Source organism: Nanorana parkeri, unplaced genomic scaffold, assembly GCF_000935625.1.
Source record: "Nanorana parkeri isolate BGI_ZX_2015 unplaced genomic scaffold, ASM93562v1 scaffold2219, whole genome shotgun sequence".
Taxonomy (NCBI): Eukaryota; Metazoa; Chordata; class Amphibia; order Anura; family Dicroglossidae; genus Nanorana; species Nanorana parkeri.
The window spans coordinates 159,077-176,248 of NW_017308487.1; the positions used below are offsets into that span (position 1 = coordinate 159,077).

The window sequence follows — 17,172 nt, forward strand, 5'->3', positions numbered from 1 at the left end:
AGAACCTTCTAAAATTTGGACTATCCAATGGAAGATTGGGTCTGGAAGTTCTAACAGATTCACTTTGAGATACGGCTTCATGTGTCCAAGTTATTTTACTTCGTTGGTGGTGTTTTGTCCATTCAGAAGGCTCCACCATTGGCCCATGACTGAGCCATAAGGCCGTTTCCTAAAGTATATCTAAAGCCAAAGATGAAGCAATACCAATGGGCCAACTTGGGGAATTCTTACAAAATTACAATTGAAGTTTGATCGGGAAAAGGTAGAAGATTCCTGCCCATGCATAGGATTTTCTTGAGATGTTCTCAGGTCTTCAGCCACCATGAAAAACAGCAGGTTAGAAAAACTAGTGCTTAGGGTATTATGGAACCAATGTATCTACAGCCTTGGCATTGTTCCTTCCCAGATGGTTCCGGGGGTTCCTTCTTGGCTTGCCAAGTCCTTAATAGTACGACTCCTTCTCCACCCATCCTGGAAATGGAAGAAGAAAGTAATTAGAGAATGCAGGAAGAGGAGGCCTCCAAACCAAAATGGGCAACTGAACATCTGAGTGGACATTTCCCTTCTTGAGGGTTTATTGACCCCCCAACGTCAGGTCCAGGTCAACCTCAGCACTCCTTGGAGGACAGATGTCAGAGCTTGTCTACATGAGGAGCCCATGACTGTTCTACAGGACTGAGGAGACTCTGAGTGAAGGTTCTTAGAATGGGGCCACCTACCCCATGGATGGTAGTCATCATCGTGATCATGAAGACTAACATCTAGCATTTAGATAGCATAGCTCTGACATAGACCGCAGGGTGTACAGAGAACACTGAGCCACTCACATCAGTCTCTGTACAGAGGAGCTTACACTCTAATGCCCCCTCCCCCCACAGTCACATCAGTCTCTGTACAGAGGAGCTTACACTCTAATGCCCCCTCCCCCCACAGTCACATCAGTCTCTGTACAGAGGAGCTTACACTCTAATGCCCCCTCCCCCCACAGTCACATCAGTCTCTGTACAGAGGAGCTTACACTCTAATGCCCCCTCCCCCCACAGTCACATCAGTCTCTGTACAGAGGAGCTTACACTCTAATGCCCCCTCCCCCCACAGTCACATCAGTCTCTGTACAGAGGAGCTTACACTCTAATGCCCCCTCCCCCCACAGTCACATCAGTCTCTGTACAGAGGAGCTTACACTCTAATGCCCCCTCCCCCCACAGTCACATCAGTCTCTGTACAGAGGAGCTTACACTCTAATGCCCCCTCCCCCCACAGTCACATCAGTCTCTGTACAGAGGAGCTTACACTCTAATGCCCCCTCCCCCCACAGTCACATCAGTCTCTGTACAGAGGAGCTTACACTCTAATGCCCCCTCCCCCCACAGTCACATCAGTCTCTGTACAGAGGAGCTTACACTCTAATGCCCCCTCCCCCCACAGTCACATCAGTCTCTGTACAGAGGAGCTTACACTCTAATGCCCCCTCCCCCCACAGTCACATCAGTCTCTGTACAGAGGAGCTTACACTCTAATGCCCCCTCCCCCCACAGTCACATCAGTCTCTGTACAGAGGAGCTTACACTCTAATGCCCCCTCCCCCCACAGTCACATCAGTCTCTGTACAGAGGAGCTTACACTCTAATGCCCCCTCCCCCCACAGTCACATCAGTCTCTGTACAGAGGAGCTTACACTCTAATGCCCCCTCCCCCCACAGTCACATCAGTCTCTGTACAGAGGAGCTTACACTCTAATGCCCCCTCCCCCCACAGTCACATCAGTCTCTGTACAGAGGAGCTTACACTCTAATGCCCCCTCCCCCCACAGTCACATCAGTCTCTGTACAGAGGAGCTTACACTCTAATGCCCCCTCCCCCCACAGTCACATCAGTCTCTGTACAGAGGAGCTTACACTCTAATGCCCCCTCCCCCCACAGTCACATCAGTCTCTGTACAGAGGAGCTTACACTCTAATGCCCCCTCCCCCCACAGTCACATCAGTCTCTGTACAGAGGAGCTTACACTCTAATGCCCCCTCCCCCCACAGTCACATCAGTCTCTGTACAGAGGAGCTTACACTCTAATGTCCCCTCCCCCACAGTCACACACTATTATTATACATATATAGCTCTGACATATACCGCAGTGCTGTACAGAGTACAGAGGTGTAGGGGGTGACCCAGGGTTGGCAGTATATTATCTGTGGTCTGTATACATGAAGGGACAGGAAGTTGGGGTCCCTGGGTGCACTCTTACCTCCGGGGTCACGACGCAAGATCAATTTGCGCACTTCGTCATACACGAAGATGAGTAAGCTGTAGGGGAAGGCACAGAACCACCACGTCACCCTGACAGGGGGAGAAAACAGAGTGAGAAAGGTCACGGAAGCGGATCCTACGGCATTGTTTGTAAATTTGCAGAAGTTCCATCAGGAATGTCTCATGGCCAGGGCCGGATCTCACACAAGGCCAACCACGGCCCGGCCTCGGGGGCAGCAGGGAGTAGAGGGGCAGCAGGGGTGTGTAACTCCTATCTCCCGATGCCCGGGGAGGGTAGTTGTTTTCTACATGTAGCCCGGCTTTGGGCCAGCTAAATGCACAGCGGGGAAGCCACCGCTTGTACATTGTATGCAGCCTGCAGATTTGCCATTCTCCATTGGGGGGGGGCGTGGGGGTTGGCGGTTAGGGGGGGTGCATTGAGGAACATGGCCTTGGGGCAGCAGAGAGAGTAAATCCGGCCCTGCTTATGGCCTGGTCTCCATACTCTTGACTTGTGACGTTCATGCAGCCAGTCCATGCCGGGAACATCTGGACTTGAGGAGTGTAATTGTGGCAGGCTAGCAGCGCCCCCCGCTGGACATATTGCTAACTGCACCAAGGAGGGCATCGGTAAGCCTCTACAGCAGGGGTTGGGCCACCTCGGCACTACAACTACACGTCCCATGAGGCATTGCAAAGCCACGAGGCATGACTCCCACAGGCAGAGCCATGATGGGATTCGCAGTTTCATCACAGGCGCAGTGCCGAGGTTGCCTACCTCTCATGTACAGAATCCACTACCCAACTACCTCATTTAAAGGGGCCGTCCTGGTTTTAAGACCAAGTCCCTCTTTTTGGTTTGGTCTATAAACAAAAAGTATACTGCACTGAGAGGCAATAAACTTACCTTTCCGGTACCCTCCTCCCCCCCAGGCCACTGCATATATTCAACCCTTTTGTTGGGTTTACCCCCATGCATGCTGTGGTTCCTCCCACTGGTTCTGCAATTCAGTGGGTGAAACCACAGCATGCTGCGGGGTGGAGCAGGTATTTGACACACCAGGAAGTATATAGGGAGCGGCCAGGGAGAAGCAAAGCCTGTGGCGTAACAATCGCCATAGCGACCCAGGCGGGCGCTATGGGGCCCAGGGGCACGATGGGGCCCGACCAGATGCCGAGCGGACCGCCTGGGTCGCTATGGCATCCTCTGCTGGTGGCTTTCACTGGCGGCTCTGAAGAAGAATGCGCCGCTGTTCAGATCAGTGACCGTAAACTGTGCAGCGGCGCGTACGTCTCCAGAGCCGCTGTTGAGTCACTGAGAGCCAGCAGCGGCGGTGGAAGATGCCAGACCCGGCAGTGGAGGAGGAGGCGGAGCCCGTGGCCGACAGCAGGGGACGAGGCGGGGCCACAGTGACGGAGAAGGAGGCAGGCCCGGCGACGGAGGAGGCGGGGCCCATCAGCGAGCGTGGAGGAAGAGGAGGCGGACAGGTAAGGAGCGCGACCAGCCCACCTGAGAGTGACCCTGGAGAGCCCACCATATGGCGGGCTCTGCAGGGTCACCCTCAGGTGGGCTGTGTGGGATCTCAGGTGGGCTCTGCAAGGGGCGTAACTAGAAATCACGGGGGCCCCATACAAAATTTTGCTATGGGGCCCTGTGATTTCTAGTTACGCCCCCGAGCAAAGCGGCAACGTTTTACCACATGGGCAACCAAAAAGCTACGCGCATTGCCTCTTCTTCAGGACGTTCCTTCTGTACGGGGATCTACTCACTTGAGAGGGTACATTCGGAGGGCCACGTCCATCCCGGGGCAGTAAGACAGGAAAGCAGCGAGCGCGGTCTCTTCCAGGAGCCCAAATATCAAAATCTTGTTCCTGGGGGGGAGAGAGACGGGGGTCAGGTGAGAGGCGGTGACATCAGCACAAGGCCGTATCTACAACCATAGCCCCCTCCCCCCCTTGCTGCTGCCATTGCAAAAATGGAAATACGACACGCCCAGGTGGGGTTCACCGGATTCTAGATGGCTGCTGGCCCATTGGTACCCCCCCCTTCAGTCAAGGGGCGGAGTTACCGTGAGGGAGAGGCGCTTATAGGCTGCCTCTGCTCTATCAGCTAATAGGCACCTCGCGAAGGAGATGAGAGCGAGGTGAGCCGTCCGGAATCCGGAGAGTCCTGGGAAAGAGCGGCCACAAGGGGGGTTGGTGGGTGTCATGACCTAAATTTTTGACTTTCAGTCCAATTTTAGCCATTTTGTGTCCCGCCCCATCCCCCAATTTTCTTACTTCATGCCTTGCTGGAAGACGGAGTTCCTTCTGGTCTTACAGATGATCAAATCGGCCCACTGCACCACCACCACGCTGGAGAAGAACGCCGTGTGGCACGTGAACTCTACCACCTTCCGCTGCTCGTAGGTCTGCAAAAAAAATAACCAAGTTGCAGGAGATCAAATTAATGTTACGGCCTGACCTATAATAAGTGGGTGTCGCCCACATCGAGCCAATCGGGAGTTGATCTGGAGGAGTGGGCGTTCCTATGTACGTGCAGACCGCCCTGGGCAATGCCCACGTGTGTGTGTGTGCCTCCAGTCGGTGGAAGACGGGCTCCTTCAGCTTCCATACATACCCACTGTTGCCCGTAGCTGTCTTCTACGTCATTGGTCGAGCGATCGTCCCAGTCCAATCGGATGCCGAGCAGTCGGGACGGCAGGAAGCCGTTTTCCGCCAGGATGACGAAGTAGGTGAAGAAGCCGCCCAGAGCCTGAATCATGCCTGAAACGACAGAGATTATCAATGAGAAGGCGCCAACAAGGGCAGCGGCGTGCCCACGTATACATTGCATCTCCACGGTGAAGTGTATTCTGGAACTGCCACATGTTAGGTATATATAGAGCTTTGGATAGATTAGAGAGGGGTAAACCTCTGACTGCTGGGGGAGATTTCCCTTCACCTCCTGTCCCGTACACACAACAGGAAGTAAGAGGAAGTATTTCCAAGGTGAGGGGAAACCCTTTTAGCAAGGTGTCCCCCATTAGTAGATTTCTCCTCCAATCCTGTTCTAGTATTCTGGATTTCTCATGACACTCTGACAGTGGTCATCGCCGCAATACAGAGTGAATCTCACCAAACAATTGCCTACTCGAGCCAAAAATTAAACACACAGCTTTACATACACCCTGGGGTTTAATTATCACCAATGCGCAAAGCCGTTCGCCCTGTGAGACTTTACGAACGTTGGTTGTGTGTGAATAGAGGCAAAAACGAACGTTCATTGATATATTTTTCTTTTCAGGTCCAATGTTTGTAACGTAATACAAGATGGCCACTAGATGGACCCGAGGATCATAGGAAATCAGGATTTCCTCACTATGGCCACTAGATGGAGCTGGGGAGCATAGGAAATCAATACTTCCTCACTATGGCCACTAGATGGAGCTGGGGAGCACAGGAAATCAATGCTTCATCCCTTTGGCCGATAGGTGGAGCTGAGGAGCACAGGAAATCAAAACTTCCCCACTATGGCCACTAGATGGAGCCGAGGAGAACAGGAAATCAATAATTCATCCCTATGGCCACTAGATGAAGCTGAGGAGCACCGGAAATCATAACTTCAGCACAGGAAATCAATACTTCATCCCTATGGCCACTAGATGGAGCTGAGGAGCACAGGAAATCAATACTTCGTCACTATGGCCACTAGATGAAGCTGATGGATCATAGGAGATGAATACTTCCTCATTGTGGCCACTAGATGGAGCTGAAGAGCACAGAAAATCAATACTTCATTCCTATGGCCGCTAAATGAAACTGAGGATGATAGGAAATTAACACTTCATTCCTATGGCCACTAGATGGAGCTGGGGAGCATAGAACATCAATACTTCCTCACTATGGCCAGTAGATGGAGATAGGGAGCACAGGAAATTAATACTTTTATTCCTATGCTCCTTGGGGCCATCTTGCTGTATTACATGACATCCATTGGACCTGAAAATAAAAGAACGTTCGTTTTTGCTCCTGATCCCACAGAGATTGTACAATCAGATTGTAAGGTGCGTGGTGAGCTTAAGTCACGGATTCGAAAACAAGTATGCACATTATTGGTCCTGACTCCCCTCCGACTTTCCCGATCTGCTCGTCCCGGCTTCTCGGAGTCCAGAAACAGCCAGACGCTTTGCATTTTGCAGACGGTGGTCAGCACCAGCCATCCTCTGCGTCCCAGCGCAGGACCTCTTTAAGAAATGCGATAATTACCACCGCGGCTTCGAACAAAAACGCAGCTCATCAATTCAGCTTTCCCGCGGACACCGCCATCGCGCCGGCTGGGAGCAATTACGCGCAGGATGAAGAATTATTTCAGCGGCTGCGATGGAAAGGAAATCTCAACGATTAGGAGCCCGTCTATTATTATTCACAGGCAGGGGTACGTTTGTATGAAAAGCGCACGGCTCCCCGCGTCCGACGCGCCCCTCGCCGATCTCCGTAATCCTGCAATTAGGTCTGTAGGAAGGGCAATTCATCTCTGCGGCTCATACCGGCGCAACACAGTCAGCTGCCGCTCCAGAGCCGCGCTAATTAAAAAATGAAAGCGGGATCAGCGGCGGCGCATTCATCACCCGAAGCTGTGCGTGCGCTCATTGTGGATGCCGGGGGAGCGGTGAGAGGGACACTGCGGGAAGATTTTAGAACCTCCATCAAGATTGTATTGATGTCCCCTTGACAAAGATTTCACCCCACTTCCTGTCCAGGTGATGGGTGTCGGAGAGAACAGGAAGTGCAGAGAAATCTCCTCTACAGGGAGACAGGCAGCATTTAAAACTTGACACTTTTCCAGATCTATCCAATGTAGAGAGGACTGAGGACATCTTGTGGCCACCATGAGGTACTGCGGGGAAAGCTCTGGAATAAGGCATTCTGATCAGTCCTGTGAGTCCTCTTTAGTCTTCTTCCAGTGGTGGGTGGTCCTGGATGATGTTATGATGACATCAGCCTGAATGTATACACTGTGAGTGTGGGGTGTTATGCCTAGGGGGCGGGGCCATGACACCCTGCACTCAATGACTTGAGGTCATTCAACCCAGAAGACTTTGATATAAGGCATTCTGATCAGTCCTATGAGGCACTGAGTCCTCTTTAGTCTTCTTCCAGTGGTGGGTGGTCCTGGATGATGTTATGATGTCATCAGCCTGAATCAATACACTGTGTGTGTGGCGTATTATGCGCAGGGGGCGGAGCCATGACACCCTGCACTCCATGACTTGAGATCATTCAACCCAGAAGACCTCGATATAAGGCATTCTGATCAGTACTATGAGGCACTAAGTCCTCTTCCAGTGCTGGGTGGTCCTGGATGATGTTGTGGTGACATCAGCCTGAATCAAGACACTGTGAGTGCGGGGTGCCATGCTCAGGGGGCGGGGCCATGACACCCTGAACTCGCAGCCTCTTGTTGGCCACAAGATGCCCTCAGTCTTCCAGGTTGAATGATGCCCAGGAGACTGAGGACATCTTGTGTCCAAGAAGAGGTACTGTGGGAGAAAGCTCCATAATGAAGGGGTGGTGGTCTTGGATGATGTTGGGCAGACATCTCTCCGAATCAATACACTATGAGTGCAGGCTGCCATGTTCAGGGGGCGGGGCCATGACACCCTGCACTCACAGTCTCATGTTGGCCATAAGGTATCCAGGTTGAATGATGCCCAGAAGACTGAGGACACCCTATGGTCAACAAGAGGTACTGTGGGAGAAGGCTCCAGACTGAAGGGGCGGTGGTCTTGGATGATGTTGTGATGACATCAGCACCTCTTTCTGAATCGATACACTGTGAGTGCAGGGTGCCATGCTCAGGGGGCGGGGCCATGACATCCTGAACTCGCAGACTCTTGTTGGCCACAAGATGTCCTCAGTCTTCCAAGCTGAATGATGCCCACAAGACCGAGGACATCTTGTGGCCAAGAAGAGGTACTGCGGGAGAAAGCTCTAGACCAGTGGTGGCGAAACTTGGCACTCCAGCTGTGCCAAAACTACAAATCCCAAGATGCATCTGCCTCTGGGAGTTATGTCTGTGGCTGTCAGAGCCTTGCAATGCCTCATGGGACTTGCAGTTCCAAAACAGCTGGAGTGCCAAGGTTCGCCATCACTGCTCTAGACTAAACAGGTCTTGGATGATGTTGTGGTGACATCAGGACCTCTTTCTGAATCAATACACTGGGGGTGCAGGTTGCCATGCTCAGGGGGCGGGGCAGCGGTGTATTTACAAATAAAAAGCGCCGCCAACCGCTGCCTGCTGGACACCGCCGCAACCCGCCGTCCTCGTCCCCGCCGCTACGATAGCCTCCGGTTCTCTTCCCTTGATAAATAAAATTTATCAAGGGGAGAGAACCACAGCAAGTGCCGCTCTCAGGGAATCTGCCGCTCCAGGCAAACGCCTTGTTTGCCTCGCGGCAGATACGCCCCTGGGGCGGGGCCATGACACCCTGCACTCAAAGTCTCTAGTTGGCCACTAGGTGTCCTCAGTCTTTCAGATTGAATGAAGCCGTGAACACTGAGGACATCTAGTGGCCAACAAGAGGTACTGCAGCAGTTTGCAGAGACCTTGCCGGTTCTCTTGGAAGGTTTGCCGGACTCACCGATCTGCCCGTACGCCATGCTGATCAGGCGCTCGTTCACCAGTTTGTCCGTCCGGGGGTTCCTGGGCTGTCTTTTCATGATGTCGCTCTCGGCAGCTTCGTACGCCAGCGAGATGGCCGGGACCTAGTATGAGGAACAGGGGAGAAAAACCAAATCATGTGACAGTTCATCCCGCCATCATAATGTAAACAAGCGCGCCATGCCGTCATCGACCAGCAAAGATGGCGGCACTGAGCGCGCGTGGTATGAGGGCTGCCAGCGATAGGAGGCGTGTCTGTGTTGTCATCCAATGTGTCTATGTTGTCACCCATTTCTGTGTTGTCATCCAATCACCTTCTCCCTTCCGTTCTGTGAGTCTGGGTAATAGGTCTACAATGGCGGGCAGCACAGACAGTTCTCATTTCACCCCCCTTCAATAAGTGAGACTCGATAGCAGTCCGTACCATGTCCGTGCCGAGATCAATGCACAGGATGGTGACGGTGCCCAGCGGCAGAGGGATGTTGGCGATGATGAAGAGTAAGAACGGCGTGATCTCCGGAATGTTACTGGTCAGCGTGTACGCGATCGACTTCTTCAGGTTGTCAAAGATTAACCGGCCTGAGAAAAAGAAAATAGCCGATCATATAGCGCTGACATATACCGCGGCGCTGTACACGGTGACCTGGCGACTACAAACCTTCTTCCACCCCGGTCACGATGGAGGCGAAGTTATCGTCCAATAGGATCATGTCGGCAGCCTGTTTGGAGACGTCGGAGCCCGCGATGCCCATGGCCACGCCGATGTCAGCCTTCTTCAGGGCCGGGGAGTCGTTGACCCCGTCCCCAGTCACAGCCACAATGGCGCCCTGCAGGAGAGACCACAGAGAGGGAGCTCCGTCAGAGGCTCCCGCTATCGGTGTTCCCTGCGCCGCCACACTGCTTCACCCTTCAGGGGAATACTAGTTGCTTGGCTTTCATGCCCGTCCTCTGGCTTCCATACTGAGACAATTACTCTCGGACACAAGGTGAGCGCCCCCGGGGCGGCGAAGTGTACCTGTCTCTGGCAGCCCTCCACGATGATCAGCTTCTGCTGCGGCGAGGTGCGGGCGAAGACGATCTCCGTGTGGTTCTTGAGGATGTCGTCCAGCTGCTCCTGGGTGAAGTCCTTCAGGTCGGACCCGTGAACCACGCACGCCTTCGCCTCCCTGCGACGGAACAACAACAAAAAACACGCGACAGCATCAGCTGGAGGCTCAGTGTGTCACATGTGGGCGTCGCCTATGCAAATACAGCCCGGCTAGGAACGCCCACTGCCCCAGACGGGCATCCACCGCACTGCAGCTGCCAAGCTCCGCCCACTGTCAATTATTAGTCCAAATTTGGTAAAAAAAAGTGATATCAAATAATAAAGTTATTGATTGGTTGGATGAGGTTGGTTCACGTGTGTCGAGTGTCATGTGTAAATCAATGCGCCTGTATTAGCCTGCAGTACCTATAATCCGCCACTAGGTGGCAGCGCTGTTCTACCTTTGAATATACAGTATACATTGTATCCAGTTTACATTGATCCGGCTCAGGGGGTGTCGGCCTCCCTTGTCCCCCTCTTATATAGACTCCTCCTCTTCTGGCCATAGGTTTATCAGACAGCGCAGACAGCACCCTTACTGAACAAGTGCTGAGACAGCGTCAATTTAAAGGGCCAGGCACCTAGAGTATTCCGACTTGAGTATTAAGCTTTCCTTGGCTCCGGGTCCCGGTCATGTCACAGGATTCACCCGACTCACCTGGGATTCACCTGGTTTACTGGGATGTTCAGGCGGGCGGCGATGTCCTCCACGGTCTCGTTCCCTTCGGAGATGATCCCCACGCCTTTGGCGATGGCCTTGGCGGTGATCGGGTGGTCGCCGGTCACCATGATGACCTGGAAGGGAGGAAGTGGTTATTGGCCTGAATGAGGCTACAGACTACATCATGGGTGGGCAACCTCGGCACTCCGGCTGTGGTGGAACTACAAGTCCCAGGAGGCATTGCAGTGGCCGGACTTCCTTCTGAGCTTCCTTATGCAGCGAGTCACATGCTCCTCTGCTGGGCCGGACAGTGTACAGTCTATCCTACAGACTCACCCAGCACTCTCTCTCCCAGTCCTCCCAGTTCAAAGTAGGCGTTCTGGAAGGCGTCCTTCAACTCCTCGTCCAGCGGATGCTCCTGCCCGTGCAGCAGGATAGTGGAGCAGCGGTCCAAAATCCTCTCCGGGGCCCCTTTCATCACCAGCAGGTGGCCCTCTGGGCTATCCTCCCCTTCATGGATGGACAGCTGTAGAGGGAACAGAGGAAAGCATTGTCCCTTGGTGCTCCCAGAGGGTACCTGTAGTATTTATATTGATAGAGGGGGCAGGGCACCTACCTAGCTGTGCGGAGATGGGAATCTTTGTGCAGGAAGACTGTGAGCCTGGTTACCTATCTGTGTTGTGCTGTGCAGGGAGGCTATGAGCCTGGTTACCTAGCTGTGGTGTGCTGTGCAGCGATGGGAATCTTTGTGCAGGAAGACTGTGAGCCTGGTTACCTATCTGTGGTGTACTGTGCAGAGATGGGAGTCTTTGTGCAGGAAGGCTGTGAGCCTGGTTACCTAGCTGAGGTGTGCTGTGCAGGAAGGCTGCGAGCCTGGTTACCTATCTGTGGTGTACTGTGCAGAGATGGGAGTCTTTGTGCAGGAAGGCTGTGAGCCTGGTTACCTAGCTGAGGTGTGCTGTGCAGGAAGGCTGCGAGCCTGGTTACCTATCTGTGGTGTACTGTGCAGAGATGGGAGTCTTTGTGCAGGAAGGCTGTGAGCCTGGTTACCTAGCTGAGGTGTGCTGTGCAGGAAGGCTGCGAGCCTGGTTACCTATCTGTGGTGTACTGTGCAGAGATGGGAGTCTTTGTGCAGGAAGGCTGTGAGCCTGGTTACCTAGCTGAGGTGTGCTGTGCAGGAAGGCTGCGAGCCTGGTTACCTATCTGTGGTGTACTGTGCAGAGATGGGAGTCTTTGTGCAGGAAGGCTGTGAGCCTGGTTACCTAGCTGAGGTGTGCTGTGCAGGAAGGCTGCGAGCCTGGTTACCTATCTGTGGTGTACTGTGCAGAGATGGGAGTCTTTGTGCAGGAAGGCTGTGAGCCTGGTTACCTAGCTGAGGTGTGCTGTGCAGGAAGGCTGCGAGCCTGGTTACCTATCTGTGGTGTACTGTGCAGAGATGGGAGTCTTTGTGCAGGAAGGCTGTGAGCCTGGTTACCTAGCTGAGGTGTGCTGTGCAGGAAGGCTGCGAGCCTGGTTACCTATCTGTGGTGTACTGTGCAGAGATGGGAGTCTTTGTGCAGGAAGGCTGTGAGCCTGGTTACCTAGCTGAGGTGTGCTGTGCAGGAAGGCTGCGAGCCTGGTTACCTATCTGTGGTGTACTGTGCAGAGATGGGAGTCTTTGTGCAGGAAGGCTGTGAGCCTGGTTACCTAGCTGAGGTGTGCTGTGCAGGAAGGCTGCGAGCCTGGTTACCTATCTGTGGTGTGCTGTGCAGAGATAGGAGTCTTTGTGCAGGAATGCTGTGAGCCTGGTTACCTATCTGTGGTGTGCTGTGCAGGGATAGGAGTCTTTGTGCAGGAAGGCTGTGAGCCTGGTTATCCAGCTGTGGTGTACTATGCAGAGAATGGGGTCTTCATGCAGGAATGAATGCTGTGAGCCTTGTAGATCCTGCGGCTTCCTGTCTCATCTACCGATTAGCTCCACGCACTGGTGACACCCCCAGCTTCCTGCCCATGCACATCATCTTTTTCACCGAGCCGCAGGAGAGTTCTATACACTTGAGCAGAGCCGACTCCGAGGCGTCCCCGGCCGTCCCTCTCTGCGGGACGAGAAGACAACCCAATCAGAACGCAGATGTCCTCCATAGACCGCCACCACGGGCAGAAAACAGGTCAAGATAGGTCCTGACCGGGAAAATCGAGCAGCCAATAGAGAGTGAGGAGTTCGGTAACGCTTTGGCCGCGGGCTTATATGCTCCCCGTTCGTTCTGTGATCGGCAATCGGTTCACGGGGTCCTACGCGCACTTACTTTGGAAATGGGAATCTTGTCCTGGCCCCCTTTGAAGACGGCGCGGTTACAGAGGCCGGCGATCCGGGACAGGGAGGTCCAGGTGGGTGAGCGTTTATCGAACGTGGTGCCTAGGAGATAAGAACCAAAAAAGTTACATCGGTGGCATGACGCCAACGCAGACGGCCAACTTATGGTGCGAATATTGACTTCAACGATCTACTTTGGCCTCACCACCTTGGGTGCCGAAGAACCGGGTCTGGTGGCCTTCTGGGCATACAAAAGGTCAAAGCAAGAAGAAAGAAATCGGTTAACGTGGCCACGACCAACCTGACTGGTCCTCGGTGGTGTCCGCCTCGTGGATCTGGTTGTCAAACCACATGTGGGCCACGGTCATTCGGTTCTGGGTCAGCGTCCCGGTCTTATCAGAGCAGATGGTGGAGGTGGACCCGAGGGTCTCCACGGCTTCCAGGTTCTTCACCAGGCAGTTCTTGCGGGCCATCCTCTTGGCCGTGAGCGTCAGGCACACCTTGAAGGTCAAAAACAAAACACCGGGTCACGGGGGAGGGGCCACCTCAACACTCGCCCGATTTCCCTCTATGGTATCTCCCGCCAATCCTCACCGTCACGGTGGCCAGGAGGCCCTCCGGCACGTTGGCCACGATGATCCCGATGAGGAAGATGACGGCTTCCAGCCAGCTGTAGCCGAGGATGAGGGAAAGGACGAAGAAGGAGACCCCCAGGAAGACCGCCACGCCTGTGATGATGTGAATGAAGTGCTCGATTTCCGTGGCGATGGGCGTGCGCCCGGTGGTGAGCCCGGAAGCCAACGAGGCAATGCGGCCCATGACGGTGCGGTCGCCGGTGGCTAAGACGACGCCTCGTGCAGTTCCTATAGGTAAAGGGAAGAAGAAAAAAATACTTGTTCGGATTACAGTAGGACTGCACGGGAACTTTCTAGCGGCAGCACCGGCGCATTGGCAACCGCTCATCCCCAGTCACGCGGTGGTGCGGAAAATGTTCACCGGTGTTCCTGAAAAAGCTCACATAATGGTTGCCTGGAGACAGGTCCACTTTCAGGGCCGGTTGTATAATGAGTCCTTGGCTTCCCCGGCAGGCTGTTTTGTTTCCGCCGCTGGACACACATTCCGGGCCTTGTCCCCGTCTCCCGGCATCCATCATTCTTTGTTTGGTGGCTCTCCGGCCGGGAAACCCCGTCCTCACCTTCCACACAGTTGGTTGAGAAGAAGGAGATGTTCCGGGTCTCCAGAGGGTTTTCGTGGGTGAATTCCGGTGAGCGGGTCTGTGGTTCGGACTCTCCGGTCAGAGATGAATTGTCCACCTGGTGAGAAGATCTCAGATTAGATGCTCCCCCCGGGTGTCATGCTGCCGGTTCATTCTGAGTCCCTTTACCCTGCAGCGCAGATCATTACAATACAGTACAGAAGGGTGAAGGACGCGCCACACCCCCGATCTTTTATATGGGGGGAGGGGACACCTGAGGTTATATGAGCGGCGCTCAGGTCTCACCTTACAGCCATTAGCGGAGATGATTCTGATGTCAGCCGGAACTCGGTCGCCGCCTTTCACCTCCACCAGGTCGCCGGCCACCACGGCCTCGGCATTGATCTGCAGCTTCTCTCCCTCGCGGATCACCAGAGCTTGCTGGAACATCAGAAGGTGGAAGTGACGCAACCAAACCGACCCGAATCTGGAGAGAGGAGTCTACCGAATATCCCGATGTTCTATCTCTCTCTCTCTCTTTCCATCTATCTATTATATCTCTCTCTCTCTATCTATTTCTCTCTCTCTCCATCTCTCTATCTATCTATTTCTCTCTCTATATCTCTCTCTCTCTCTATCATATCTCTCTCTCTCTCTCTATCTATTTCTCTCTATCTATCTATCTATCTATCTATCTATCTATCTATCTATCTATCTATCTATCTATCTATCTATTTCTCTCTCTCTATCTCTCTCTCTCTCTCTCCATCTCTCTATCTATCTATTTCTCTCTCTCTCTCTCTCTCTCCATCTATCTATCTCTCCATCTATCTATCTCTCTATCTATTATCTATCTATCTATTTCTCTCTCTCTATCTCTCTCTCTCTCTATCTATTTCTCTCTCTCTCTTCCCCACCCCCCTCTCTCTCTCTCTCTATTTTCTTTCTCTCTCCTCCCCCCCGCCTCTCTCTCTCTCTCTCTATCTCTGTACCTGGGGCACCATGTTCTTGAAGGACTCCATGATCTTGGAGCTCTTGGCTTCTTGGTAATATGAAAAGCATCCGGTGACGATGACCACAGCGGCCAGGACGACTCCGAGGTACAGCTGTGGAAATGGTAGAAGAGGTTTGGACCCGGAGCCTCACTGAGGTCACACTGGCCTAGATTCATTGCAGAGTTATTCCCCCCCCCCTTACATTCATGTGTGAGAATTCACCAGCCGTTCTGAGATTGGGTCAGAACCGAATGTTCTTGGTGCCATTTCTCTTCTGGTCAAATGTTCTTCGGGTAGTAGTATCAATGGTTACATTTATGGGCTGCTTCCCTCCAGTGTTCTCTAGAATTGTTACATTGTATCTCTTCTCATCATGTATTTATTTCCTCTGATCCTCAGCGCCACCCAGTGGCCACAATGAGGTATTTCTCCCTATTCCCTCCAGTGTTCTCTAGAATCATTACATTTGTATCTCTTGTTACTACAATGTATTTATTTCCTCTGACCCTCAGCGCCATCTAGTGGCCACAATGAGGTATTTCTCCCTATTCCCTCCAGTGTTCTCTAGAATCATTACATTTGTATCTCTTGTTACTACAATGTATTTATTTCCTCTGACCCTCAGCGCCATCTAGTGGCCAGGATGAGGTACCCCCCCCCCTCCCTCCAGTGTATTCTAGAACTGTTACATTGTATCTCTTTATGTATCTATTTCCTCTGACCCTCAGCGCCATCTAGTGGCCAGGATGAGGTACCCCCCCCCATCCCTCCAGTGTATTCTAGAACTGTTACATTGTATCTCTTTATGTATCTATTTCCTCTGACCCTCAGCGCCATCTAGTGGCCACAATGAGGTATCCCCCCCCCATTCCTTTTTCTCTATGAATGAACCTATTTTTATGACCTCCCATTATATTCAAAGAACATTCAACCAGAAGAGAAAATAGACTAAGAACATTCGATCTCGCCCCAGTTGGGTAATCTGAATGCACGCGCCGTTTCAATGGACCAATAGCAATGCCAAACAGGCCCCCAAAGTGTTTAAAGCGACGGAACCCAAGAATGCATTTTTTTCTGTTATTCTGTTATTGTGGGATGGCACGTTGCATAGGTGATAATCGAACCTTAAAGGGACCCCGTCCCCTTGCCCACTCAGTTCAAGGTGCCAAGTCTCTTTGTTGCCAATCTCCGACCCAAGGGGGGCACTTTGTACTGATTTACACAGTGCCCCACCTGCTGCTCCTTCCATCGCAGTCATTGCAAAATACCTGGTCTTTCCGGGTATGGGGGGGTCAGCTGACCTCATGCCCCCATGATGTGGGGAGGCCTAGCTACCAATCACAAGGCTTGAATTGTGTCACGTGATGGGAGGTTGATGTCACCGCTTGCTGTAAGCTCTGACACCAGCCGACCTTGGGAACTGCGACACAGGAAGATTTTTAAAGGGACCATGTCACTTTAAAAAGAATGGGTGACAGGGCCCCTTTAATTTTGCCCCTCCCACAATGACTGCAATGCATTCCATCCCAACAGCTCACCTTCCCAGTACAGCTGTGTCTACGGAAGCCCCGGAAATGGCGATCTCGGGAACGGTCACAGCCGGCTCCGCCCCCAGTTGTTATTGTTTAACGACAGATCGGCGTCCCCAGCTCATTTGGGGCCGCTGATCTGTCGTTACAACTGGGCGGAGCTCAGTGAGATTGCGGCTGGCTCCGCCCAGCTGTCCTTTGCTGTGCGAAAGGCTGGCCTTTGGCTGGCCGCTCGCACCGCACTCTTTTAGCGCGTAACCCCCCCTTGTTCTTCATGCGCCATACTGACGTTGTCGTTGATCGGCTCGTCCTCCATGGCGATCTGAATCCCGTAAGCCAGGAAGCAGAGGAAGGCGCCGATCCACAGCAAGATGGAGAAGCCCCCGAAGAGCTGGCGGCAGAACTTCACCCACTCGGGGGTGGTGGGGGGAGGGGTGAGGGCGTTGGGACCGTCCTGGGCCAGGACCTCGGCGGCGCGTGCGTTCGTCAGACCCTGAAAGAAAAAAAGAAAAACGGAGGGAATGC

The 17,172-nt window shown here is 53.1% G+C and overlaps 1 protein-coding gene across 1 annotated transcript in view; it reads right to left on the reverse strand.

The window, feature by feature from the left end:
* Positions 1-333: 333 nt before the first annotated feature.
* Positions 334-17,172, reverse strand: part of LOC108801111 (sodium/potassium-transporting ATPase subunit alpha-2) — a 20,134-nt gene continuing 3,295 nt past the window's right edge. The window contains exons 4-22 of the mRNA XM_018573063.1: positions 16,937-17,140; positions 15,116-15,229; positions 14,430-14,564; positions 14,124-14,241; positions 13,523-13,791; positions 13,230-13,428; positions 12,921-13,030; positions 12,583-12,710; positions 10,957-11,168; positions 10,633-10,777; positions 9,903-10,053; positions 9,546-9,714; positions 9,312-9,466; positions 8,868-8,991; positions 4,865-5,010; positions 4,525-4,655; positions 4,015-4,116; positions 2,243-2,334; positions 334-471 (exon numbers count right to left, since the gene is read on the reverse strand). Of these exons, the coding sequence (XP_018428565.1) occupies positions 443-471; positions 2,243-2,334; positions 4,015-4,116; positions 4,525-4,655; positions 4,865-5,010; positions 8,868-8,991; positions 9,312-9,466; positions 9,546-9,714; positions 9,903-10,053; positions 10,633-10,777; positions 10,957-11,168; positions 12,583-12,710; positions 12,921-13,030; positions 13,230-13,428; positions 13,523-13,791; positions 14,124-14,241; positions 14,430-14,564; positions 15,116-15,229; positions 16,937-17,140 (2,733 nt within the window). The 3' untranslated portion in view covers positions 334-442. The remainder of the gene's footprint in view (positions 472-2,242; positions 2,335-4,014; positions 4,117-4,524; positions 4,656-4,864; positions 5,011-8,867; positions 8,992-9,311; positions 9,467-9,545; positions 9,715-9,902; positions 10,054-10,632; positions 10,778-10,956; positions 11,169-12,582; positions 12,711-12,920; positions 13,031-13,229; positions 13,429-13,522; positions 13,792-14,123; positions 14,242-14,429; positions 14,565-15,115; positions 15,230-16,936; positions 17,141-17,172) is intronic.